Source organism: Molossus molossus, unplaced genomic scaffold (genome assembly GCF_014108415.1).
Source record: "Molossus molossus isolate mMolMol1 unplaced genomic scaffold, mMolMol1.p scaffold_m16_p_4, whole genome shotgun sequence".
In the NCBI taxonomy this organism is placed as follows: domain Eukaryota; kingdom Metazoa; phylum Chordata; class Mammalia; order Chiroptera; family Molossidae; genus Molossus; species Molossus molossus.
This window is the reverse complement of record NW_023425377.1, coordinates 61,651,750-61,678,475: the sequence shown is the minus strand read 5'-3', so window position 1 is coordinate 61,678,475 and position 26,726 is coordinate 61,651,750. Positions and strand designations below refer to the sequence as shown.

The 26,726-nt window shown below is 50.1% G+C and overlaps 1 protein-coding gene across 1 annotated transcript in view; it reads right to left on the bottom strand.

Annotated features, from left to right (window-relative positions):
* The window catches only part of LOXL2 (lysyl oxidase like 2), a 66,299-nt gene that overhangs the window by 19,610 nt on the left and 19,963 nt on the right, over positions 1-26,726 (bottom strand). Inside the window, exons 3-6 of the mRNA XM_036241810.1 lie at positions 24,220-24,431; positions 15,703-15,925; positions 11,905-12,088; positions 2,862-3,013 (exon numbers count right to left, since the gene is read on the bottom strand). Of these exons, the coding sequence (XP_036097703.1) occupies positions 2,862-3,013; positions 11,905-12,088; positions 15,703-15,925; positions 24,220-24,431 (771 nt within the window). The remainder of the gene's footprint in view (positions 1-2,861; positions 3,014-11,904; positions 12,089-15,702; positions 15,926-24,219; positions 24,432-26,726) is intronic.

Below are 26,726 nucleotides of genomic sequence, written 5' to 3'. Positions count from 1 at the left end.
ATTGATAGGCTGACACCAGCACAAAACACCTATACATCCTTAGCATCTGTGACGATTATAATTAAGCTACTTTACATCTGCTTTCCTGTGTGAGCAACATCAAAGACATCACCTCAGCAGTGTTAGGTACTCCACAACTATTTTTAGAATGAATGAATGAATAAATAATCAGTCTTATGAAATGAAAGCATGGGCCTACTTATATGAGCTCAAGCAGAGAGATCTGAAATTTGGGGAGGGGTTCTAAAATGTCTTAATCCAAATACCTTACCTTACTGCCTTTTATGCTTCTAACAATTCATGCCTTTGGGATAAGACACGACACCTCCAGGAATCCTTAGCACGTTAAATTGTCTGGTCAACAGTCCTCAGCAATAGCAAAATAGCTGACCAATCCTTAGCAACAGCAGGACCCTTGGGGCATAGGTCTTAATTCTGCCCATGGATTTAGGGGCTGCAAGAGTCAGCGAGGTCAGCCATGGTGTTCCATCAACTTCCCAGATTGCTGAGTACATGAATGAAACGAGATAGTTCACGGAAAGTGTTGAGACAGGGTCTGGCACTCAGAAAGTGCTCAAGAAATGTAAGACATCATCACAGCAATGATTACTAGCTGGGAGTCCCATCAGAAAACAAAACGCTCTTCAGAGCAGAGAGAAGGGCTCAGAACAGGCAAGAGGCCTGGCCTGCAGGAGGCCAACGCTGGTCTCCCTGAGTGCTGTGGCCGGATAGACAAAACCCGTTCCAAGTCTGTGCCCTTCATTAGCCATTCAACTAAAAGTCAACTGATTTTTCTAGGAATTATCTCTCTTACCTCCTTATTTTAGAGGGGCAAACTGAGGCCTCAAACGGATTAAGGAATCAGTGAGTGAGTGATTGTTATAAACTAACTTGTGTTCCCCCAAAATTCATATGCTAATCCCCAATTGACTGTATTTGAAGAAAGAGCCTTTCAAGAGGCAGTTAGGTAAAATGAGGTCATATGAGTGGGACCATAATCCAAAATCACTGGTGTTCTGAGAAGAAGAGACAGACACCAGGGATGTGCGGGTGCGGAAGGAAGGCCCTGTGAGAACACAGTGAGGACTCTGCAAGTCAAGGGGAGAGGCCTCAGGAGAAACCAGCCCTGCCAGCACCTTGACTGTGGACTTCCAGCCTCCAGAAGTATGTGTGAGACAATACATTTTTATTATTTAAACCACCCAAGTCTTTGGCTTAAACAATAAAACCTGCTCTTCCAGCCCCAGCAAACTAACACAGTGATAAAACTCAGGAGTCTCCACTATTCTGCCCAGAGCTCTTGCCAGTACGTCTGGGGGCCCCAAGCTGGTCATGTGGAAGCCTGATGGGCTGCCGTGGCTAGAACTGGTGCCGCCCACAGGCATTTCCTTCACAGGTGACTATCCCCACTTCCTCCCCAGGGGTCAGAAACCGCAGATGTGGGCGTAAAACTCTCCCCTGCTCCAGAGTTGGGAGCAGGGACCACCTCCTGGAGCCGGCAGGGCCCCGGAAAGGGTACGGGCTGTTTGTGCTGGGAGTTGGGCGCCTCTGCTGGTATCACTAGGCCTTGCTCAGCAATTCCCACCACAAAATCATTCTGGAAAGTTTCACCTTCTTTGGCCCAGATTTTTCATTTGGGTTGAAAACCTCACTCCACCCAACTCCAATCTGTCTGAAGTGAGTGGTGCCACAGCAAGCCTGCCTCAGGGCACATTGGCTTTTTTTTTTTGTTTTTTTGGTACATGCCCCTAGTGGGAACCGAACCCGGGACTCCCTAGTCTGCAGGCTGTCGCTCCGACTGCTGAGCCAAACTGGCCAGGGCCACGCTGGCTTTTATAGCTCTGTTATGGCTGTTAGAATGCTGTGGGCAGCATCACAGAGGGCCGGCCTTCCCTCAGCTGTGGCGCTGTGGCCCGCAGTCCTGCTCACCAGAAGCAGATGCGTGGCCTGCCCAAGTGCTGTTGGGTTCACATGTTGGCCTGCTGGGCAAAAAGTTGCACAAGATGTGTTGTGCTTGACCAGTCAGTAGTGCCTTTGGCACATTGGTGCCAACATCAAGAATCACTGTCCAAGCAGGAATCCAGCTGGGGAACCATCCTGTACCCTGATGCACCCTCCTTTGCTCATTTAAAAATAAGCACTCAAGAAGTTCTTCCAACATGCCACACACCAGATGATGCACAGACCTGACCACATTCATGGCATGATGAAGAACGTTAAATAGGATTTACTGGGCTGTTTGGTGAGATTGGATAGACTTCCCAGTAAAGAGGAAGTCATCTGTTGGCTACTCCTATGGGCAAGGTCATCCAAGCTAGGAGACACGATGTAGGTTTTTTGAGACCCCATCTCAGGACAGGAAGGTGTGTTTCTGGTTTAATGCTGTTAAGGTTCCTTTTTCTTTCCCTCTGGTTACCAAAATACTGTCTGTATTGTGCTTACACCTGTGTGATTTACAGAGGTGCTGTCAATGTGGTTCCTCTGGGTCCCTGGATAGGGCCCGTGCCAAGGGTAGCCCAGGTGCTATAGAAGTGCCGTCCCTCACAGAAAGGACGGAGCTGCGACCACACCATCCGTCTGCTCCCAGGGCGCCATGTGGCACTCAGCAGATACTCAACATCTGCCATTAAGGACAGTGGGGCTTATATGTATGTTTTCTCATTTTGACACATTTACTAATGCTGGGTGACAGTGACATTAACAGAGATAACAACAGAGCCTGAGCCCTTCCTGAGATCATTGTCAGAGCATCCTGAGACCATCTGCTAGAAACCTTCAGACTGAGGCCACCGAGTCTATACTTTCTGGGCCTCAGTGACCGAAACATTACACAGCCCCATTTATGTATCCAGTCTCTTCACCTTCTTCTGGAAGCCCATGGCAGGGATGTTGCATCTCACAGCTGCATCCTCCTCGTGGTTGCAGCCCTGGGACTCGGCGTTGAATTTGCAGTCTATGAGGGACTTCTCATTCCCAGTGCACTCGATTTCATTGAGATGGATGGGTCCTATCCCTGGAGAAGAGAATAAACACGGGCTATCAAAGCTTCTGAAGGAAAGTTTCTACAATCGGCAAGAAAACCCCAAATAATAAGAACACGCCTCTCCCGGCCCTGTCCCCTCCCCCCCAAAATAAGAACACGCCTCTCCCATCCTCAAGACTCTCCCAACTGCCTCCCACAATCAGTTCAATGATCCAGCCTTTCTTCCCTGGAGAGAATGGGTCTTAGGATCTACTTCTGCTATAAAGCTAGTGAAGGTTGTACTAATTTGTGTGACTTTGGCCAACTAACTCAGACTCCTGAATACTGGGTTTCACCCTTAAATAAAGGAGATGGACCAGAAGACATCCAGGTTTCCTTCCCAGCTTCCATCGTCCATGCACTGATGAACCTGAAAAGGGTGACGACTGCTGTCTAGTCAGGGTCCCTTTAGAAAACAGCATGCTCAAATGGGATGATCTGAAGAAAGTTAGAAAAATTGATTTTAAAAATAAAGATATGACCTGGCCAGTGTGGCTCACTGGTTGAAGGTCGACCCATGCACCAAGAGGTCACCAGTTTGATTCCCAGTCAGGGCACATGCCCAGGTTGTGGGCCGGATCCCCAGTGGGGGGCATGCTGGAGGCGGCCAATTGATGTTCTGTCTCATTGATGTTTCTGTCTCTCTCTCCCTCTCCCTTATTCTGTCTCTAAAATCAATAAGGAAAAAAAAATTATTTTAAATAAAAAATAAAGGTATGAACAGAGTGTAGGGAAATCACAAAATGACCAAGAACAGTCCAGTGTTCAGAGGCTAACAACACTGGGGCACAGACACCAGCCCCAGGCCTGCCGCAGGGAGGGCAGGGTGCCAATATCTAACCCAGGAGAGCAAAGAGCTGAATGGAAAGGCACCTGATAAGAGCTGTTGCCCTTGGTTGACAGACATAGTGGCCCGCAGGGACCTTGCAGGGAGAAGTACCCGGCCTCTTTCTTTTCCACACCTGCAGTCTTCTGCCAATGCTCCCTGCTGGACACACCCACGCCTGTCTCCCAACTGATCTTATGGGCAAGGGTGGTGAGGGGAGCTGGAGAGGCTGATGGGAGAATCCAGCAAATGATCTATGGTGAGCATGTGGAAAGCTTCTCTTACAGGCAGAGATAACGAGGGGAAGCCTCCCCCTGCTGGGGAAAAAGAATTCCCAGGCTGACGAGCACTCAGCTCAACTCAGCTCACAAAGCTACCTCTCTTCTGTCTAGCCCATCACAATAAATCAAAGTCCAGTTCTTTCCAAAGTTTTGGGCTGTATCGACTCCCATCTTGGTCTCTGTCCTGCCTGTGACCTTCTCCCTCTCCTGATTCTCGCCATTCTCCTGACTCTTATCACTCATTCAAACACCTGCTAAAATCTCCTATCTTTAGGACGACCCTCCCCTGACCCCTACACCTCCCTCTGGCTTGTCACTTTTATCCCTTTCAGGGGGAACTTCTTGAAAGTGAAATCTATGTTGTTCTCTACTTCCATAGCTAACAGTAGGATTGTTCCCAGTCTGTTTCTCCGCCAGCCCTTCCCCATCCCAGGAAACGGACCTCCACCCACCTCGTTATTCTCACCAGAACCCAGAGGTCATCTCTGGTACCATGTCCTGTTCACCAGCCGCGCTGGGTTCACTCCCCGCAGCTGAGTGTTTCACTCCCCGCAGCTGAGTGTTTCACTCCCCGCAGCTGCCGTGCACTCCTGCTCTCACGGCACGAGTTCCACCCTGCCACCTCCCACTTGGAGAATTCAACAGCCTCTAGTCTCTCTCCTGTTTTCTTATTCCAAAATATTTTCCACATGCCAGCCCAAGAGATTTTTTTACGCTAATCAAATCATGTCACTTCTTGTCCTAAATCCTTGCAAATGGCTTCTCACTGCCCTTAATGGTAAAATCCACAGTCATAGGTAGGCACCTCCATCTCTTACCACATTATATATAATACAAGTCTGTGTGAGTCTGCTTCCCCTCAGTGGCCCTGTGAAATCTGACCTCCACTTAGCCTCTGGCTCTGCCGGCTCCTCGCCCTCGGCCACATCATCTCCTTCGGTTGCTCAGCTGAGCCAGGTGTTTCCCTCCGCATGGACGCCCTGCCTGGATTGCCCTCCCAGCCCTCACCAGCTAACTCCTGCTCATCTTTCAGGGCCTCAATGCCATTTCTTTAGAGAAGCCCTTCTGACCTCATCTCAGCTAGGTCTTCTCGGGGAGCCTCCCACTGAGCCCTCTGCTCCACGTTCATTCGGGTGGCTCTCTGTTCAGGGTCTGTCTGCCTCCCCACTAGGCGAGAGGCCCCACGAGGGCAGGGGCCTGCCTATGTTCCCTTGCAATTCCCAGCCAGGCCCCGGCCAACAGGAAGAGCTGTGAATAGTGTCTGAATGGATGTTGACTCCACTGAGAACCCGCTGTGTGTTGGCCTCTGTGCTAGGTGTTGGGGACTCAAGATGAAGAAGGCGGCGTCCTGTTATGGAGAGCTCACAGTTAGTTCATGGGGGAGGCAGACACTTATGCAAAGATTTGTAATATAATGTGGTAAAAGGTGGATGTTCTTTGTTATTTTTAATCCTCACCTGAGGATATATTTTATTGATTTCAGAGAAAGAGAGAAAACACTGATGTGAGAGAAATATCAGTGAGTTGCCTCCCATAGTGCCCTGACTGGGAATCAAACCCACAACCTTTTGGTGTATGGGATGACACTCCAACCAACTGAGCCATCCAGTCAGGGCCCACCTATGTTTTGAACCCAAAGGAAGGGCCCTTGGCTCTGTCAGGGGGTTCTGGAGAAACGAGCATCTAGGCTCACTGAGGCCAAACATTAACTTCTAAGAGCAACCCATGTTATAAGAGTCAAGTTCTATTTCCTTGGAAATTCATAAGTGATGAAGCATCCAATTCCTTGGAATTTTATAAAATTTATAAAAAGTATCCATGGACTCAAGAGTAGAATGGCTGTGACAAAATACAGATCCTAAACAGGGCTCTTGAAGCAAGTGGAGTCTACAGCTCATGAACTAAGATGGGCATTGAAATGTGCAGCAACCTTAGACTCCAGTTAGATCAGACAGAATCTGTTTGATGATTGTGAGCATGATGATGATGGTGGTGAGGATGATAATGGCGATGATGAGGATGAGGGTGGTGGTGGTAAGAATGGTAGTGATGAGGATGATGATAGTGATGATGGTGATGGTGATAGTGATAATAATGGTGATGGTGATGATGCGAATGGTGATGATGCAGATGGTGATGATACGGATGGTGGCAGTGATGAGGATATCTAATATTTATTGAGAACTTATTCTGTGCTGGATACTGTTATAAACACATTGCTTCTATTAACCCATTTAATCATCACAACAAACCAATAACATGAGGAAATTGGAGTCCAAAGATTAAGTAATCAGTCCAATGGAGGAACCAGGATTCAGACTAGACAGTCTGACTCTATAGAATATCTTGCTAAGTTTCTGAAGCTTACTCAGAACAGTCAGGGGAGGAAAGCCTATGTTGGAAAAGGACAGAGGTTGCTCCAGGAAAGAGCTGAGCATTCAGAAGCGCTACGTCCTCCTGCTTCCTGGAACACCACCTCCTTTCTGCCTATCTCAGTAGAAGCCTGCCTTCAAGGAACGCCTCAAACCCGTCCTCCTCAATGGCTCAGCTTGAAATGACCTCACCCTTGTCCAAAAGTTTGGAGTATTCACTTTTTACAACTCTCACTCACAAAGCAATGAGTTGGGCAAATAAACTGATACTGAATTCAATCTGCGTCTCCTTGGGAAGTGACTGAACCTTCCTGATCTCCACTTTCCCTATCTGTGAAAAAAAAAAAAAAAGGCAATAATAGCTATCTTGCAGGGTTGAGATTTTGAGAAATAAATGAGACAAAGTATATCAAGTTACTAGAGACTCAGTGAATGGTAGGTATTATTTTCAGTATTATTTCTTACATAATCATCACTTATTTGTTAGTGTAAGTTATTCTTGGGGTTATATAATTTTTTTCTACTTGAGGTAAGCTCCTAGAGAACAGAAACAATGACTATAAATGATTGTGGAATAAATAAATTCTCCATTCCACCATCCAGCCAAAATAGTACTCAATGAGTGTTGGTGAATTGCTAGACTACAGGGGAAACATCAACATAAGAGCTTAGTATGCTTTAGAATCCAGCTAACACCTGGTTGGTCTCCTTCTGGGCCTAACTGATGTAAACTTATGTGGCTCTCTCAGACGTGGGGGATGAGGCCCAGAGAGCACAGCCCACTTTCTTAAAGCATGCATATTCATGGGACACCAAGGGCAGAGCACACAGATGAGAAAACCAGTGTTTATCACCCTCTTTTCTGCACCACCCAGCTTGGTGGTGGGTTGGGCAGGGCAGGAGGTGTCAATGGAGAGCACTGGCCTGGGTGTTCAGCTGCAGCATGACCAGTGGGGTCTGCAGGCTCCTGGCCTCTCTTGTTGACCTGGGTGTGACCTGCATCCTGATCCCCAGCTTTCCATTACTCCTGAGTTCTTGACTGTACCCTGAAGTGCTCCCCACCTCCACCTTGGCCCTGTTCTTCCTCCTTGTACAAGCCTTGGCCCAGGTGACCACAGGGAGCAAGGTATGGACTCTGGACCCACAATCAACTCTGTAGGCTACAGTCAGTGTTTAAAGAGTCCAGTTGAAGAGAATAGGACATAGCACAGTGTTTTGCATTTTGTAAAGGTTAGCACTGTTTCACAAAGTTTTATTTCAGCTTGACGTGTCTGGCGTGTACTATCATGTGTATTTCTGACTGGGGACTGCAAGGAGAAGGGTTTTAAAGCCAATGCTTTAGAAAAGTGATTTTCAACCTTTTTCATCTCATGGCACACATAAACTAATTACTGAAATTCTACAGCGCACCAAAAAATATATATTTTTCCTATTCTGACAAAAAACAGGTATAATTTTGATTCATTCACACTAGATGGCTATTGTTGTGTTGGCTGTTATTACATTTTTGTATGACAATTTAAGGGAAAAGAGGTAGGTGTCCCTGACTAAATAGTCAGGTGTTGCATGTTTAACAATTCTTGTGGCTCACCCATTGAAAATCACTGCTCTCCAATTTCCCTGTCCAATACAGTAGCCCCGGCCACACCGAACACTTGGAATGGGGCCAATCCAGACTGAGAGGTACTGTACGTGTAAAAAACACCCTGGATTTCAAGGAGTTAGTACACAAATGTCAACTATCTTGTTAATAGCTTTTTAAAATTTCATGTTGAAATAAAAATATTTCATATGTATTGGATAAAGAAATATATTGTAAAAATTAATTTCACCTGCTTTTTAAAAAAATTGATTGATTTTTTAGAGAGAGAAAGGGAGAGATAAAAACATCGATGCGATTGGTGTTAATGGAGCCAGAAAGACTCGTGTTTTGTGTTTCTTGATGAGTCTCAGCCTGGCAGATGATACTGATCCTGGAGGATGAGAGTTTTCACTCTCATTTGTGAATGGGTTAAGAAAAAAGAAGAAATACTGGTATAAGGGAAAGACAATGGATCATAATTAAACTCACACCTATTACTTTGAAAAAAAATTAAAAAAACAAAACAACATTGATGTGAGAGAGAAACATCAATCAGCTGCCTCCTGCATGCCCCCTACTGGGGACCAAGCCTGATTCTCGGGCACAAGCCCTGACCAGGAATTGAACTGGGACCTCTCACTCCATGGGATGAAGCTCAGTCCACTGAGCCACACCAGCCGTGCTCACCTGCTTGTTTTTGTAAAAATTATTTCATCTTTTTTTATATCCTCATCCGAGGACATTTTTTTTTGCATTTATCTTCAGATAGAGCAGGAGGGAGAGAGGGGGAAAGAAAGAGAGAGAAACATCAATGTGAGAGAGACACATCGACTGGTTGCCACTCAACAACTCCAACTGGGGCCGGGGTCAAACTGCAGCCGAGGTAGGTGCCCTTAGTGGGACCCAAACCTGGGACTCTCTGGTCTGCGGGCCAATACTCTAACCACTGAGCCAAACTGGCCAGGGCTTTCATCATTTTTTTTTAGAAAGAGAGGAAGGAAGAGGGAGAGAGAAACATCAATGTAAGAGCAAAACATCAGCTGTCTCCTGTGCGCCCCCTACAGGGGATTGAGCCGAAAACCCGGGTATGTGTCTTGACTGGGAATCGAACTGGCAACCTTTTGGTTCATGGGACCATGCCTAACCAACTGAGCCACGCTGGCCAGGGCTCACCTGCTTCTTTTTTATTTATTTATTTATTTAATGTGTCTACTAGAAAATGTAAAATTACTTCTAGAAAAATTTTTTTTTTTTTTTTTTTATCCTCACCCGAGGACATTTTTTTTTGTTCAGATAGAATAGGAGGGAGAGAGAGAGAGAGAAACATCGATGTGAAAGGGACACATCAAGTGGCTGCCACCCGCACGACCAACCAGGGCCAGGGACAAACTGCAACCAAGGTACATGCCCATAGCGGGAACCGAACCCGGGTCTCTCGGGACTGCAGGCTGATGCTCTAACCGCTGAGCCAAACCGGCCAGGGCTAGAAGAATTTTAATTATGTATATGGCTTGCATAGTATTTCTATTGGATGGTGCAAGTCTTGAATGTTGAAACTTCTTTACCAAGTGTTAGTTCAACTGATCCTACTTATGCACTTGAAGCCATTCATTCACTCATTCATTCGGTCATTCATTTACTAGTGATGAAATGAATATTTCTGGAGCACTACAAGCTGGGCACAGACTCAGCATCAAGGATCCGGAGATGAAAGGCGCAGGCCCTCCCACACATAGCACTCGGTCATGGGGGTTGATGGATGCATACACAGACAGCTGTCCAGGTGTCGTGCAGAGCCTGGCCCTGTCCTGCCATCCATCTGGTGAAAAGGACACATTTCAGAGAATCACAGGAGGCTGGAGCCAGACAGAACCTCTGACATAATAGATCCAGTAAAGACGCTGAGGCTCAGAGGACACTCCAAGTCACCTACTGGTAGGGGCAGGGCCAGACTGGGCCTCAGATGCCTGGCTCTTCCATTGTTGCCCTTTCACTGCCTTCACTTGGGTATGGTCACCTGGTCCACCAGCCAGAGCCAGCACTGAGGACTGACCCCATCTGCCCTGTGCCTGACACTGAATATGGATTTTTCCCTTTCTGCCCACCAGAGTTGGCCCCACCCAGAGTGGCAACAGATAGTAAATCACCAGTGCTTCTTTCAAGGACAGCATCTTAAATGCCAAACGTCTCCTTCTCCTGGAGTGTCAGGCTCTTGGAGACCTTTGGCCGCTCTGGGCAGTGAAGTAATTAAGTTGAATAGCACATACCCAGGAGACATGGATTGTTCACCTCACCCAGTGCTCAATTATTCCTCAGAAGGAGTGTCTCCTGCTGGCCTTGGGAGAGCACAAACCATCACATCAGCCAATCAGGAAAATTAATTATAGGAATATTCAAGATTGCTCACCATGACCAGGGAGGAGGAGAACTGTCATGAGGCCTAACTGGCCACCAAGAGGCTCACCGTGACATTAAAGTCCACCCTAGACCCCAAACTTCAGTGCATGCCCGGGAAGTTTGCAGGGATTGGAGAGTAGAGGTAGAGAGGTGTTCCGAATGAGAGCAGAACTGAGTGCAGAGGGAGAGGCCCAAGTCTGAGTCAGAAGATTGGGTTTCAGTCTTTCTCTAGCATTAACTACTGGGATGACCTTGGCTGGTTCTCCTGAGCCGCCAATTCCTCATCTTTTGGATTAGATGGCCTACACTCCCCTCCAGCAACACTGTCTGATTCCAGGACTCTCCCCAGTCCCCTGGGCTATTATTTCCTCTGGGCTGTGATCTATGACCTCACCACTTTCCTTTCTGTGGGGCAATGGCCCTATGTCTGACAGCACGGAAACATCCTCTCCCCACAGGATAGGACACTGCACACCACACACCACAGCCACAGCCCATTCCCCCTCCTCCCCAGCCACCCCAGCCATAGCAGCCCCTGGTCCACTGCAGCCTCCTTGCTGGTTAACACTGAGAGGACTGATTTTTTTTTTTTTGGGTGGTACGTGCCCCTAGCAGGAACTGAACCTGGGACTCTCTGGCCTGCAGGCCGACGCTCAATCGCTGAGCCAAACTGGCCAGGGCGAGAGGACTGATTTTGTTGCTCAGCCCACAGTCCCCCGGGAGAGGGCTGGGCACTCACTGGGCTGTGGATCCTCCTTCTGAGGACTCAGCACTTGCAAGGGTCAGTGGCCTTCACTGGCTGCTGGGAAGGGACACTATCTGTTGTGTTGTCATGTCATGTTCACAACAGTGCTCTCAGTGGAGTGACTTGTTTGAAAGTTCCTGTATTTTGGTCGTTGCTTAAATGGAACATTGGTTCAGGAACACTTAATAAAAACCAGGCTCCTTCTCTTTAACATCTCATGACATCCAGAGAGGGGCATCATGCTCCTAGTCTCTGGTGGCAGGGAGAGAATTCTGTGGGGCTGTGCCAGAGTGGAATTTGGGATTCTTTTGTGCCCAGGGCGTCCACAGTCTAATGAATCTTGAGGTTCTCTTCCAGTTTCTCAGTGGGGCACTGGGAGCGCTGGGTTAGGGGTTGGGAGAGCCCCGTTAAACTGTTCATTGACTGCTAATATGTTGTCTCATCTAGGCAATTTACTCCCTTCTTTGGGCCTCAGCTTCCAAATCCAGAAAATGGGGACTCAGTGTTCCCTAAGGCCCTTCCAGCTCTGACTGCCCAGGAAGAGGCCTGAGAGTCTCTAAGAGTCTCTAAGCAGTTGCTGGGGGGCAGGAGGAGGAGAAGAGCAAGGGAAGCGTGGCCAGCCAGCCGAGCTGGGCTCCCGTGCCTGGAGAGGCCACAGGACATCCTCCCCTTTCCTTACCTTGCCCCAGCCGGGAGCCGGTGAGGGCCTCTTTGGCACTCCCAAAACCCAGCTCTCTGCAGACCACGCTGGCAGACACCAGGTCCCACTTGTCATCGCAGATGGTACCCCATTCACCGTTCTTGAGCACCTCCACGCGGCCCTCCCCAATGTTGGCACCACCTCTCAACCGCACCAGGGGCTGCTGAAGAGACATATGATTCTGTTGAGTGCAGAAGCTGATGCATGTTCGGTGGGCAGTCATTCCCCACCCCTTCCCTTCCCAACCACCCCCACTCCAAGCCCAGACACCCAGGCCAGGAGCTAAAACTGTATTAGATCTGTGTGTGTGTGTTGGTGAGTGTGTGTGTGTGGTGGGGACACTCACTCTGCAAGGTCGGCCCTGCTACAAGCTGCCTTGGTGGCTCTTGTGGGGCTTTAGTTTCGGTCCACTGGGGAGCCTATCTGGCCCTCATCAGCCCATCTCCCCAACCCATGCCTGACTCAAGGACCTTCCACCAGCACTTCCTTCCACCTCTACATCCAGAACCTCAAACTTTAGAGCCACAAAAAGAAACTCATACCCCCAAAAGTTTGCAGATTCCAGATAGATAGTCATTCTACCTGACTTGTAACAGAACACTGTAAAACCAGGGCTCCTGCCCGGCCACCACTCTCACCCCTGACTCTACTACAGAACCAATCGGCCTCACTCTTCAGAAGATGCAGACAGAGTGGGCAGTTACAGTTTAAATACCCCTAATTGGCCTGGCCAGTGGTTAGAGCATCAGCCCACGGACCAAAGAGTCCCGGGTTCGGTTCCCACTAAGGGCATGGACCTCGGTTGCAGTTTGTCCCTGGCCCTGGTTGGGGTTGTGTGGGTGGCAACCACTTAATGAAGTCTCTCTCACATCAACATTTCTCTCTCTCTTCCCCCCTCTCGCCCTCCCACTCTATCTGAAGATAAATGCAAAAATGTCCTCGGGTGAGTATAAAAAACAAAACAAAATCATAAATACCCCTTATTGCCCACTGACAGCCTAGAAGCCTTGTCACCGATGGGGTCTACTTCACTGCACAGGAGTAAGATGCACTCTCCACCAGCATCATGACCCTACTGGATCACATCTTACAAGATGGGAGTCAGGTGGACTCCATCTGCCCACATTCCCTGGTCTGCATCAGTTTCTGTGCATGCATGGGTGTGTTTGCATGGGTGTATGTGCATTCGTGCATGCGTGTGTGCACCTGTGCATGTGTGTTGAGGTGGGGGACTAAGAAGGTTTTGAGGCTCTGAGTTACTTCTGACTCTCATTTGATTCAACACAGAGAGAGTAAGGGGTGACTGTGCAACCATTCAATGTGTGTTGAATCAGACCAGTCATTGTTCTACTCTGGCCTACATAATCCTCAGCCTGGGACTCCCTTTACCCCATCCCCCACCCCTACCGATGGCCCAGGCCTAGTTGGAGGTGGTATTTTTAAAGATTTTTTAAAAATCTCATTTTTAGAGAGAGAGGAAGGGAGAGGGAGAAAAACGATGATGTGAGAGTAGAACATCAATCAGCTGCTTCCTGCATGCCCCCTACCAGGGTTGAGCCTGCAACCCAGGCGTGTGCCTTGACTGGGCATTGAACCAGCAACCTTTTGGTGCATGGGATGACACCCAACCAACTGAGCCACACTAGCCAGGGCTGGAGGTGGTGTTTCTTAAACATTCACATATACCAGACACCTTGAGGGCCAAGAGATTAAATGAAACCCTGTGTCTCCATCCTCCAGCCGAGGTTCCCACCCAGTCGCATCTCCTCCCCCACCAACTGTGCTTTGTGGCTGCCATAGCAAGTTTTACAGCTGTCAAGGACTGCTCTGACCCTGGCACTAGGGGGAAAGAAATAAGGGACAGGGGTTGGTGGGGAATATCCACTGGCTTCAGGAACCCTGATTCTAGCTTTAGAAAACAAAGCAAGTAAAACTGCTGTCTCCAACCCATTTCCTGTGGACTGTGACCCCTCCCTTCTTCCACCTCCCTTCCCAAGCTGTCTAGCTGGATGCCAGGGCCCTTCCCATGGAGCGGACCATCCATGGCCCAAGCTAACAAAGGCAGAGTGCCAGTGACCTTGCCATGGCCTGTAGTGGTCAGGCAGAGTCATGTGGCTCTGGAGGAAAGAAAGGAATCAAGGGAAAATGTGATGTAAGGCTCCCTTGCTTTTTTCTTTTTTAATTGGTTTGGTATGGACTTGATTCCTTTGCTTTAAACCGCACAGTAAGAGGAATTTCCAAGCAGTAGGACCTGGGGTCTGGGTGACATATGAGGAAAGCTCAGAGGCTCAGGCTGAGGCCAAAGGATGTGGCTGTCAAATCACATGGCAGGCGCCATGGGAGGCTGTGGTGGGAGAGCAGGGGCCTGGCACTGTCCAGGTGTGCCTGGGTCACTGGGCTGCACACCGCTGTGGCCAGGTTTGTGGGACAGAGGGGCAGGCTGGCTGCCTACTGGAAGAGCCGGGAAGGCACGCCCCACGGCCTTGCACCCTCTGGCTGCAGCACACTTCGCTCCTTTCCCTGACGTCCTCTCCCTTTGTCCAAACACACCACCCCAAGCTGGAGGCACTCTGGTTTTCCTGTCCTATGGGTGAGTGTTGTCACCCACTTTCCAGAAGTAGGTCGTTGATGCTGGTGGAAAGGGGCATTGGGAGGGCAGAGGGGAAAGACAGGAGGGCAGGCAAGCAGAGTGGAAAGGAGACAGATTGGTGCTGCCTTGGCCAATAGAACCTGCCAGGTTTGGGAAGGGTCTGCTTCTCCAGCCCCACCGCCCGGACACCATCTGCCCCCATCATGACTTTTACCCCCTCCTCTTACCCCTGCCCAGCTGCCCAATTCTGAAGTTCCAGGTTTCTCTGGCACAGGGAATCATCCCCTAACAAATGCTCAGGGCTCTTTCCTGCCCCTCCCTCTCCTCTTCCCACCCACTATTCCCACCCACCACCCCATGTGAGCAGTTTCCAGAACATGCACATCCCAGAGACCCTTTGCTGGACATATGAAAACAGAAGAGTGGGAAGAAGGAAAGGTTCTTCCTGATTCTCGAGGGAAGACAGAACAGTGCATGTTCTCATTTTCAGAGAGGCATCAAGTCTGCCTGGTTGGGATAGTTCACTTGTCCTAGGAAATCGGTCTGTTGAAATGGGAGTGTTCATTTATGTGAGCAGATAAGCACCGATAGCTCCTGAACACATGCACACACGTGCACACTCACAGGTGCACACTCATATACATATATATGTAGTGACTGATTTGTACAGATGACATGGTAATGGCAGGATTTCATTTTCCACTTTTGTGAGAGCTTTTTAAAATTTTTATCCTTTCTGTTGCAGAATAAACCAAAATATGCTTGAAAATCTTTGTAGCTGACCTCATGTGCTTTTGAGAGTTGTATCGCATTCCAAAAGCTCTAGGGCATTGCGTCTCCAGGAACTATGCAGAAGCACTGGGGTCGATGATGAAGCACTCTCCTCTCCTGGGTATCTGTCCTCCACAGAGGGGACTCTGGTCCGGGAGTGAAGCAGCAGTGGTGGAAGGGGGTGCTAATGATTGGGGGCAGGGTCCCAGCTGCTTGTCACACACTGTAGGTGGCATCTATTGGTGAGGCTGGGCCTGACAGGTGTTGTCCACTTTCCTGCCCTCCAGAAAAGTGGTCTGAGGTAGGGCTGGCTCTCCTCACTCTGTCCTGGGGGTTCCTGTCTATTTCCTTAACCACCATCACTCACCCTACCCCACCCCAGGTGCCCAGTGGCCAGACTCCTGCCCCATCCTTACCTCTGGCTTGTAGGCTTTCCGGAATCTTGAAGGTCCATCGGGGCTGAAGACCTGGCCAGGCACACAACTCACCACAGCAGGCAGCCCATTCTCACAGGTGACGTTCTTCACAGAGTCCCGCGTCAGCTGCGCGCCCAGACTGCAGCTGGAGATGTGGGCCTCCGTGCCAGTGCAGTCCATGGAGAACCGCCAGTAGCGCTGCTTCTTCCGGGTGGCAAAGATTCTACGGAGGGCAGGAGGGGCCGGTGACCAGGGTGGCATGGTACCCGCCCCTCATTCCTTCTCCAACTAGGCATCGGGCACCTGCCCTGAGCCAGCCACTGTGCTGGCTACTGGGGACCTGCTGGAGGAACGAGATGACTCGACCTCTGCTCTTGAAGCTCAGCTGGCTCCACAGACGGGGATCTGCACAGCGCGTCTGCCAGCACTCCTGACGCCTGTCCTGCCGGGCCCCACCTGTGCTGCCGGGCCGCCTGTGCTGCCGGGCCCGCCGGCACCCGGAGCAGGGGCTGGGAAGGGGTGTGGCCTCCTGCCCCCCAGGTAGCGTACATTCTAGAAGATGAGGGGCTACCTCAGTATAGTGAGATAATACTAAAGCCTATAAACACAAAATGCAACAACGGATCTAAAAGAGAAGAGACCTTCTCAGGGCACACACCTAGGTTGCGGGTTCGATTCCCAGTCAGGGGCATATGGTAAGCAACCAATCAATTCTATCTCCCTCTCCCTCTCTCTCTCTCTCTGTCTCTCTCAAAATCATAAAAAATATCCTTGGGTGAGGATTACAAAGTGATTTTAAAAAATAAAAGAGATGAGGCCCCTGGTCCCAGGAAACTCCTTTAGTCCTGGGCGAACCACAGTGAATGGTCACCCCGACTCTTCAGATAATTTCAACATTTGTCGTCGTCCCTGCCGTTATTTCCCTTTGTCAGTGAGCAGCACAGTGTGACAGTTAAACTCTCTCCTGACAAATACAGGGTCCCCAATGATGCAGTCCTGTGAGAACAGTCTAAATGACCCCGTCTGCTGAATTAAAGTATAATTTGGTAAAAAAAAAAAATGGTCATGGTGATGAAACTCAGCCACAGACCTTATCAAATCTTCGCCCAGGAGCAGTGAGACCGAGTTTGTCTCCACACCATGTCCTAGGGAAGGTCTTACCTGGATCACCTGTTCTTCTGGAAGGCAGAATATGGATCAAGGTGAGTAAAAGTTTTTTCTAGAACAGTAGCCAATCAATGAGTAATGAATTTGTTAATAGAAAGGGTACTGTGTCTCAGTTTCCCCATCTCCAAGTTAGAAGTAGCATTAGGATCCACTCCATAAGACTGTTAGGAAAGTTAAATGAGTTCATACTTAGGGAGCACTGAGCACTGTGTCCAACACAGAGGAGGGGCTATATACACGTTTGTAAGATGAATAAATAAAACTGTACTGGGTAAAGGAAAAAGACAAGAGAGGAGAGAAGGGTGGGAACCCCGTGGTTGCAGTGACCAGGGACAACGTCACAGAAGAGTAGGGTTTGAACTGGGCCTTGAATAACGACAGTGTCTGTGAAGGTGGAGAGCAGAGGGGACACCTGTCTTGTTGTCCTAGCTCTCTGGGGTCTGTGTGCTCATCCCCGCTTGCCAGAACCCAGTGAGACGACAGGGAGCCAGCAGCGATCAGTGGAGGGCTCCAGGGCAGCCTGGCCCCTGGAGGGAACAGGAGCAAGGTCCTGTCCTTGCTGGTTCAGCAGGCCTGGGAGTCTGCTTTGTCTCAATGTGAATGGGATGTGAACACAGAAGGAGGAAAAACTCCACAGACACCACCAATATCTTTCCTTAACCCCAAACTGAGACTTGTAATAATTCTAGTATACTTGTGGGCACAATGACACAGAATCTTTGAAAAAAGACTGTCCTGGAAAATTCAGGATGTGTGCTCACCAGAGCTGCAGCCCGGAGTGACGAACTACCAGGAGGAGGGTTGACAGTTCCAAGAGCCACTGCCCCTCCCCACTGCCTGTAGGACCCTGCACCTGGAGTGGCAGCCTCCAGCGTGTACAAGAACTGGTCAGCTCTCGCTGGCGTGGAGAAGCCTTGGGCTCTCAGCTCCCAGAGAACACCAGCTCTGCCAGGAACAGATGTGCTGACTGCTGCCGCCTCCCACAGGCAGCCCGGCCTCCCTCTTACATCAGCTCCCAGTAATGCACTCTGACCCTCCGCAGGCTCCCATCACACAGCACCACCCCTGCCCCACGATTCACGCCAGACAGGCCCCAAGGGGAAGATGCCTGCTGGGGAGGATGGGTGGGCAGCACACTCCAGGCCTGGGGATTGGAGAGACACTGGAGTTAGGAAACAGTCATTGGCCTGGATGGGAGGCCTGCCTGAGAAAGAGGTGTCCATGTCTATAGATGGGTAGCAAGAAGAACACTGGGCTGGCCTGATTCAATGAAAAATAAACAGTCCTGCTGGCTCTCTCTGAGCCAAGGGGAACCCTGCTTTTGTAGGACTTCTGCCAGCTGTATGTCTGTTCCAATTATGCACTTTGGAAGTGGATGTGGACAAAGGGGCCACATACTAACCCTGACAAGCTCAGGGGAGGCCCGCATGGCATGTCTTACAAACTCAGAGACCAAAAGTAACCACAGACAATGATCTGAAATTAAAACTTTCTAGCTAAAAGCAGGTCATGGTGTCCTGTCCGGTGTCGTTCAGTAGTTAGAGTGTTGGCTTGAGCACCAAAGTGTGTTGGGTTCCTGGCCAAGAGCATGTACCTGGGTTGCAGGTTCGATACCTAGCCCTGGTGGGGAGGCAACCGATTGGCATGTCTCCCTCATATCAATGTTTCTCTCTCTCTCAATCAATGGAAAAAATATCCTCAGCTGAGGATTAACAAAAAAAATAATATAAAAATAAGAATAAATACATAAATAAAAGCAGATCATGGCAGGTAGTTATGTCCTAGGCCAGTATCTTCTCTGACAAAGATCAATCTTTACCTTAACTGAGCTTTCTATTGTCCTTTTGCATCTACCTTAACCTGCCTCTGGAAGGTCAGGGTAATTTCCCTTTTTGCTCCAGACCCCTCAGGGCACAACCACTGCACCACAGCAGAGACCACAAATCCCCTCATTGTTTTGTTAAATATCCTTTACCCACCTTGTAAAAGAAGTATGTGTGTATTCCTTATACTTTTTTTTTTTTTTTCAGACGAAGTGGGAGGGAAGGAGGGAGAGAGGGAGAGAGAGAGAGAGAGAAACATCAACATGAGAGGGACACATCAACTGGCTGCCTACTGGGACCCCACTAGGGCAGGTGACGAACCACAACCAAGGTACCTGCCCTTGACCGGAATCGAACCTGACTCATTGGTCCGAGGGCCGACACTCTAGCTGCTGAGCCAAACCAGCCAGGGCTATTCCTTATACTTTTTATTCAACCCCAGAGATCCCTCCCTCTGCTTTCTCCTGCCTCCCTAAATCTGTCACCAGTGAATTTCATATCACCAATGAATAAGCCCTTTCATGTCTTCCTTTGGCTGCAATGTCTAAAATAAGGTACACAACTGCCATTCTCCAGAGCATTTTCTCAATCCATTGAGATTTTGCTTCCTGGCAATTGTCGTTGGTTTGGCTCAACCAAACTCATAAAATTCTTATAGATTTGGACATTTCTTACACAGGATGGGTCTGGGACCCACCGTGAGACAGACTTGAGCAAAAACTCAACTGATCGCCTGACTTCTAAGCCCCTATTCTGACTGATGGGCCACAGTGGGGTTATCTTTTCAGTTCAGACCCAGTATCCAGTAGTGCCCCAAAGTTCTGATGACTTCCTCTCTCCCAGTGAAGTTTATCCTGGTAAAAGATTCTAGGTCTCTTTGGGAAGGCTGGGAGAAAGATTAACAGTATACAATTTGGGCAGTGTACCAGGGTTCTTCCTCAAGGGGACCTGGCCTCCCCTTCATTCAATGGGCTCTGGGTCTGTAAATTGGCCCAAGTCTGGGAACTGTTTGAGGGCTGTGACTCTGTTTTTATGATTCAGATTAGACTTTTGTTCACTGGATCTAGAACTGTTCTGCTTATAAAGAACAAGTAAGAATTAGCAGGCTTTCTATCTATAGGCAGTCACCACATATGACTTTTTTGGTCAATGACGGACTGCATATACAATGGTGGTATACTATGTAGCCTACAGGTGTAGCAGGCTATACTGTCCAGGTTTCTGTAAGTGTACTCTGTAAGTATACACCTAATGATGCATTTCTCAGAATGTATCCTCATTGTTAAGCAGCATACAAATGTACTTCACTTCTAGGAACATCACGATCAACTAGCCAGTGCCCTGGGTGTGTGCATGTCAGACTCTTCTGGTTGCTGCTTTGACTCTGCGATCTACTCCATAACCATGCCCACCTTGCCTTGGGTGGCTAAGTGCTGCCACTTGGCACTGTGCCTCAGGATCAATCACCCCACTGCATTTAGGTTTCCCCATTCAGTGACTGCAGCCCTACTGCGGGGTCTGGCCGAAAGAGAAGCGCCATCACAGAGCTCTCCAAGGAGTCTGAGACTCCCCTCACAGAGCTAGTCCTCAGGTGTGCTAGAAGGTGTGTCCTCTGGACCCTCCCAGGGTGAGTGAGTAGGTCTCAAATGACAAATCCATTCCAAGCTTCCAATCTCCCTAAGCGTTTGGTGGACAAAAGAGGCCACCTACTACACCTGACAAGCTCAGGAGACTAAAAGAGGCTGGTCTGAACCTAAAAATTACTAACTAAAAGGGGATCATGGAGAGTCACTTCCTAGGCCTATAGCTTCCTTGACAAAGGTCAATCTTAACTTCAAGTGAGCCAGTCTATTATCTTTCACATCTAAGATAGCTTATCCTCGGAATGTCAGAGTAATCTTTTCCAGACCCCTCAGAGCACACCCACTGCACCAGAGCCTGAAACCACAGAACCATGTCCCATCAATATAAAAATATTTGTCTCTTCATTTTATCCAATCTCAGAGGTTTCCCTGCTCTGCTTTCTCCCACCCCCCTAATCTACCACCATGTAAACCTCCTTGCATCTCCTTTTATTCTAAGTTCAAAATAAGCTGCAAAAGTGCCACTCTATAGAGTGTTTTCTCAGTCCATTGAGATTTTGCTTTCTGGCAATTTTCATCAGATTGGCTCAAATAAACTCATAAAAATTCTCTACAGGTTTGGACATTTCTTACATTGATACTTCGAATTCCTTCCTCTACAACATGAAACCGAGGAAGGCTGGCATTTCCATTTCACTCATGGACCCCTCGGTTCCAAGTTCCAGTCACCAACCAACCAAACTTAGAGCCCTTCCAAACTCCCCAGACAAATGCAGAATTCCTGCTTAGTGAGCTGGTGTCAGGAAACCAATAGTGGGATCCTGCCTTCAGGTAGTAAAAGAAAAGACTACAACCAAATGCTCCTGCCCCGGGGATGGACCTTGAGGCTTCAGCTTCACTGCTTCAAGAAGGTGCATGTTAGGCTCCCCAGCCCAGAACAGGAGTCAGCTCACAGCAAAGCAGCTGGTGTTGGGGAGCCCTGGACTCTGTTCTTGGGTGCAGAGGCCACTGGGGACATGTGGGTAGCCCCTTTCCCATGACTTGGAGGCCGGGGTGGCTGGCAGAAGCTCTGAGGAAGAGCTGCAGTCCCAGCCTTGGGGAGACTCTGAGTGGCCACCAGACCTGCAGGGCAGCAGAGGGAGCCAGGGTGGAGAGGCCTTGGTCATGGCCCTGGTGAATTTCCAAGGCTGCAAAGCCCTTCAGGGGCCTGGTGAATGCAGAGAGATTACTAACACCCTCCCAAACAGAATTATTTTGAAAACAATTTTCCTCTCAGTGGTTCTCAACCTTCCTAATGCAGCAACCCTTTAATACAGTTCCTCTTGTTGTCTGTGGGCGTATCTGCATGTGGGCGGACCCGCCTGGAGACGATAGAGGAGCGGTGTCTCGGTTCCTAAGACCATTGGAAATATGTGTTTTCCGATGGCCTTAGACGACCCTGTGAAAGGGTTGTTCGACCCCCAAAGGGGTCGCGACCCACAGGTTGAGAACTGCTGTGAGTGAAAGGCCTCTCTGGGAAGCCACGTCCCTGGCCAGCAAAAGGGAGGTGGGGAAAGATGTTACTGGAAGCCACGGATTCAGGGACCATGCTGGGCGTGACGTTCTCTGTGGCTCCAGAGGCTTTTGTTCTCCTCAACTTCTGAGCAGGGCTAACAGACACCCATCCTCAAGCCAGCTATGCTCCAGCCCTCAGACGTCACAGCAAGCCCCATGGTGGAAGCCTGGGCTGAGCAGCCAGAGCTGAAGCAGGGTCTGATGGAGGAGGCAACAGTGGGCTCTGTGACCCTGAATCCACTGCCCTTCAGGCCTGGGTCTCTCATCATGCAGACTGAGGGCTTGGACCCGGTGACCTCTGAGGCTGCCCAGGCCCTGGGAGTCCCCACTCGGCTCGTCAGAGACAAGCCGAGAAGGTTTTGCCCCGTGCTTCTGCCCCTCCACACCATCTCCAGCTAGGGGTCCGAAGGAGGAGCTGGTTTCCAGCAGCCTTAGCTGAAAACAACACCCACCACCACCTCAGATGCTCCCAGCCTGTGATGCCCTTTTTGGCCCCCGTTTAAAAGAGCAAAGGCACAGACTCAGGGTGGGAGGATCACTGCGGGGGTTGGGGGTGTTCAAAACCAGCATGTGAGAGAATCTGCTGCCTAAATAGATCTGAGATCCCTCCTCAAAATCAGGAAAAGGACTCTGGACCGGCCAAAGTTGGGGAAATAATTTTCAGATGCCTTTGAACAGGCACATGCTGCCGGCCTCCAGCACCCTATTTGCCCTAGTCAGGGCTGCTGGCAGTCTGCCCAGGCCCAGGACTGGACTCATACCAGTTGTCAGGCTGGGGCACTGTGGGGCAGCCAGATGTGAGCCTGTCAGGGGCAAGGGTGTTTGGGTGGGTGAGTGGGGTTTGCTTTTCTTGGCTCCAATGGTAGGAAAAGCTGAGAAGGTGTCTCCAGAAAAGGAGCTGGCCAGCTGGCAGGAATTCCCCAAAGTATTAAGAGGACGGGAACCCCGGTACAAACAGGAAGGTCTGAGCCACATCTGAGGGTGTCTGGAGGGGGATCACTACTAGGATCACCCCTAGAGGGGTAGTGAGCCCATCCCGCTGAGCAGCTCAGCTAGCAGCACTCAGCCTCATTGTGGGCTGGGGACTCTGACCCAAGACAGCCAGGCCGAGCCCAGGCACCTGTAGTCTGCCCTGACCCCAGGGATCTGGGGGGAGAGCTGGATCTGGATCCCATGTCTCCTGACTTCCTCTGGCTTGAAAGGAGAGTTGGGAGTCTACACTCTGTAGGAGTGAGGACCCTATAGCTGGGACCTGTGCTTGGATCTTAGAACTAACACTTTCCTCTCTGACTTCGTTTCCTTACCTGCAAAATTAACCCCTCCTTCTTAATACTGTGAGGATTCAGTAACTAAGGACAGAGCCTGGTTCACAGTAGGCACGAAGTAAACAGGTCATCATTATTAAGAAGAGACAGGAAGGCCCACTAGCAACCAGTACGCCTAGCCACCAGCTTGTCATGGATGAAGCCCCTTCATTCGGCAAATTACTCTAAGTCCCGTTATTATATACTCCTTCCCCCCTCCCCCCTGGGAGATATTAACCTTGGAAACCATAAAAAACTGTAAGGTGTTCATTGGGGTTGGAGTAAGTGATCAAATTTCCTAACAGTTTCCGTGAGTTCTAGATTTTTCAGACTAATTATTTACTGAGGGTAAGTAAACATTTCTTCTTCTTTTTATAAATTGTATTTTTAAAAATTTTATTTTTAAGAATTTTTAAATTTAGGGAGAAAGAGAGAAACATTGATCAGCTGCCTCCTGCATGCCCCCTACCAGGGGTCAAGCCCACAACCTGGGCATGTGCCCTGACTGGAATCGAACCATAACCTTTTGATGCCCAATTAACTGAGCCACACCAGCCAGGGCTAAACATTTCTTCCTAAGTTGGTGTTGTCCTGGTTGAGCCCCTGTGGCCATGGAGCCAGCTGTCGGCACTTAGAGGTGGGGTTTTTCTTGCACCTCATTCTGCCTTTGTCATCCACTTGGGTCTGTCTCCCACGGGAGTGTGAGTTCCCAGGAGGCAAGGCCTGCCCATGACAGCTGGCTGCTGGAGGCCCTCTGCCCAGCCCACCGCCCACGGCAAGAGCTTACTTTTCCTTTTTTAATCCTCACTTGAGGACATTTTTCCATTTTTTTCTTGTTGTTGTTCAGATAGAGAGAGAGAAACATCGACATGAAAGGGACACATGGAGTGGCTGCCACTATCACGACCCAACCAGGGCTGGGGACAAACTGCAACCGAGGTACGTGCCCTTAGCGGGAACTGAACCCGGGTCTCTCTGGACCGCGGGCCAACGCTCTGACCGCTGAGCCAAACGGGCCAGGGCAAGAGGTCACTTTTTATAAGTAGGAGACAGCCCAGGAAACCGAGCTTTGTGCGGGCCTCTTACTTGTACACCTTGGTGTTGTACGTCTTCTCCCCAGGGAAGCCAAACATGCCACAGACCACACGGGAGTTCTTGGCCGTCCAGTGCTTGTCACAGATCTGCTTCCAGGCCTTGCCGTCCTTCACCTCCACGTAGCCCTCCGTCACGGGGGTGCGCTTGCGGTAGGTGGACAGGATGGCTCGGATCCGGATGTCCTCCACCTGGATGTTCAGGTTCTGGGAAGGAGGAGGCACCGAAGGACATGGTCACTTTTCTGGCCCAACCATGGAGAGGGAACCGGGCCAGTGTGCCTCCACCCTCAGGCCCTGCAGGGGCTACAGGTACTACCCACGAGCACACAGCACAAGGCCACGGTGGCAAAGCACTGTGCAGGAGAGAGTATGGCTGCAGGGACACAAGGAGAGGGAGTTGGGCGGCCTGGGCTGCCAGCAGACGCAGAAGCCCCAGCAGCCTCTCCTGTGCCTGGAGAGCAGAGCAGCCTCCTCCTGCAGGGGTCTCAAAATTACAGCAGAAGAGGGAACGTGTTCTCTGAATTTTCATGTTCTATATTAAATCTAATTTGAATTTTGTATTTTATTCCAACATGTGTGTGAGTGTGTATGAATGACTGTGCGCGTGTGTGCACGCATCTTTCCTAAGACCGAGGCTGGTGGTGCCATCTTGCACACTACCTAGTATCCAGGGCACACATGCCTAAGTGAGAACACTCCAGGAGAGTATGGGTAGGGCTTAGAGAGAAAAGTGGAGGGGAGGAGTGTATGCGGGGACCCAGGCCTGTTTAGTGGGGGGACATGTCCTGGGGACCAGGAGGTAAGGGTGGGCACAATCTGTGGCAAGAAAAAGAAAGATTCTGAATGCCTTGAGGCCTCTGGAAAGGCCCCTCCTCACCCCGAGCCCCTTCCATCTTTCTGAGGCAGTGAGTGAGAGAGGCAGAACCTGATGCAGGAGGCAGAAGAGGCTCAGGGGCGGGCAGACTCCTGCCTCACTGCAGCGTGGGCTCTCCTCCCTACACCCCACACTGGGCAGCAAAGTTACTGCCCCGTGCCTCCTCCCGAGTCATAGGATTTGGTAGAAGGACAGAGGGCCTCGAGAGGCCAAGCTCAGTGAGAGGAATGGGGGCTGCCCCGGAGTTTATGCTTTTCCAAGGCTCACCCAGTCTGCTCTCAAACATATGGAAGCTCACTCCTGCATCTCTCACTTCCAGCCCCTGCCCCTGCCCCTGCCTATGGAGCCACCACCAGCTCTTGCAAGGCCCCCCCGAGCCCCTGCCTCCATCTCCCACCTGCATTCACCTGCCACAGGGCCCACTCTTGCCTCTGTAGTCCTCTCCAAATCACTTAGTGAGGTGCCCACAGCCCGATGTGACTAATTCTACCTCCCCTCTGGCCACCTCACTGTCCCCACCCCAAATCTATGCTCAGATCCAATTAACTGAAAAGTAATAACAACAGCTATTGTGTGTGAGCCCACAGTAAGACTTTATGTGCTTTCTCTCAGTCCTCAAACAATAGAACGAGGTGCTTCCTAGCTATTGTTCTCCCATTATCCAGGTGAGAAAGCTGATAGACTCCAACTGTCTCCCCAGGATCACTTAGAGGCAGGAGCACCGAGGTGTATGTGAGAAGCAATAAGAGCTGGGCTGGGGAGGGGTGGAGAGGTGGGGTAAGCATGGGTGCCGCCAAGGGGGAACCTGGAGACCCAACCCACATGCTATCGAGGATGCAAATTAACCACAGGTTTGGACAGGACCATTTTTGGGTGCCCAGGGATTCATGTCTCCTCACCACTGGCTTCAGGGTGTGAAGCCAGGTCCTGTTCCACCAGTCCTGCAGGGCGGCGGAAAGTATGTGGGTCAATAGTGATGGCATTTGGCCCTGGTTCCTTTCCACGCAGAGTAGAAGGAAAGCTGCCAGTGGCAAGATGATGTTGGCCAGCTTAGATCCTAGATTCTTTACAGCTTCCATTCAGGCCACTGGACCCGTGCCACAAAGACACGTGGACAGGGATGAGCCAAGAAAGGGCCTGAGGTCCAAACCAGCCCTTGGGCCAGCCCCTCCTGCTTCTTCCTACCTCGAAGCCACGCTGGAATTCCAGAGTGTAATAGGCAATGCCCAGAAGGAAAATTACCGCTGTAACATTAGCCCTGTGGCTTCACAGAGCAGGCAAACCGGAAGGACTTTATTACATTCACAGACCCTCCTCTCTCCCTCCACCTCCATCCCCCACCATGGGCAGCAGGCAGGCTGGCTAAGCGAGGTGTGAAACGTGGATGTCAGCACCCCAGCTACGACAGAAGGGAGGCCCAGGGCGCGGAAGGGAGCTCAGCAGACCCCTGTACCCGAGTCCTAATGGGAGACGGTATCCCTCAGCAGAGGCATAACTGGTAGGGAAAGCCAGGTGGACTCTAGGCTGTGCAACACAAGGCTGCTAGAACAGGTTTCACTGTCCTCGTTCTTTCACCCACTCACTGCGTGCGAGCGTGTGCATGGGTGTGCACGTGTGTGTCATGG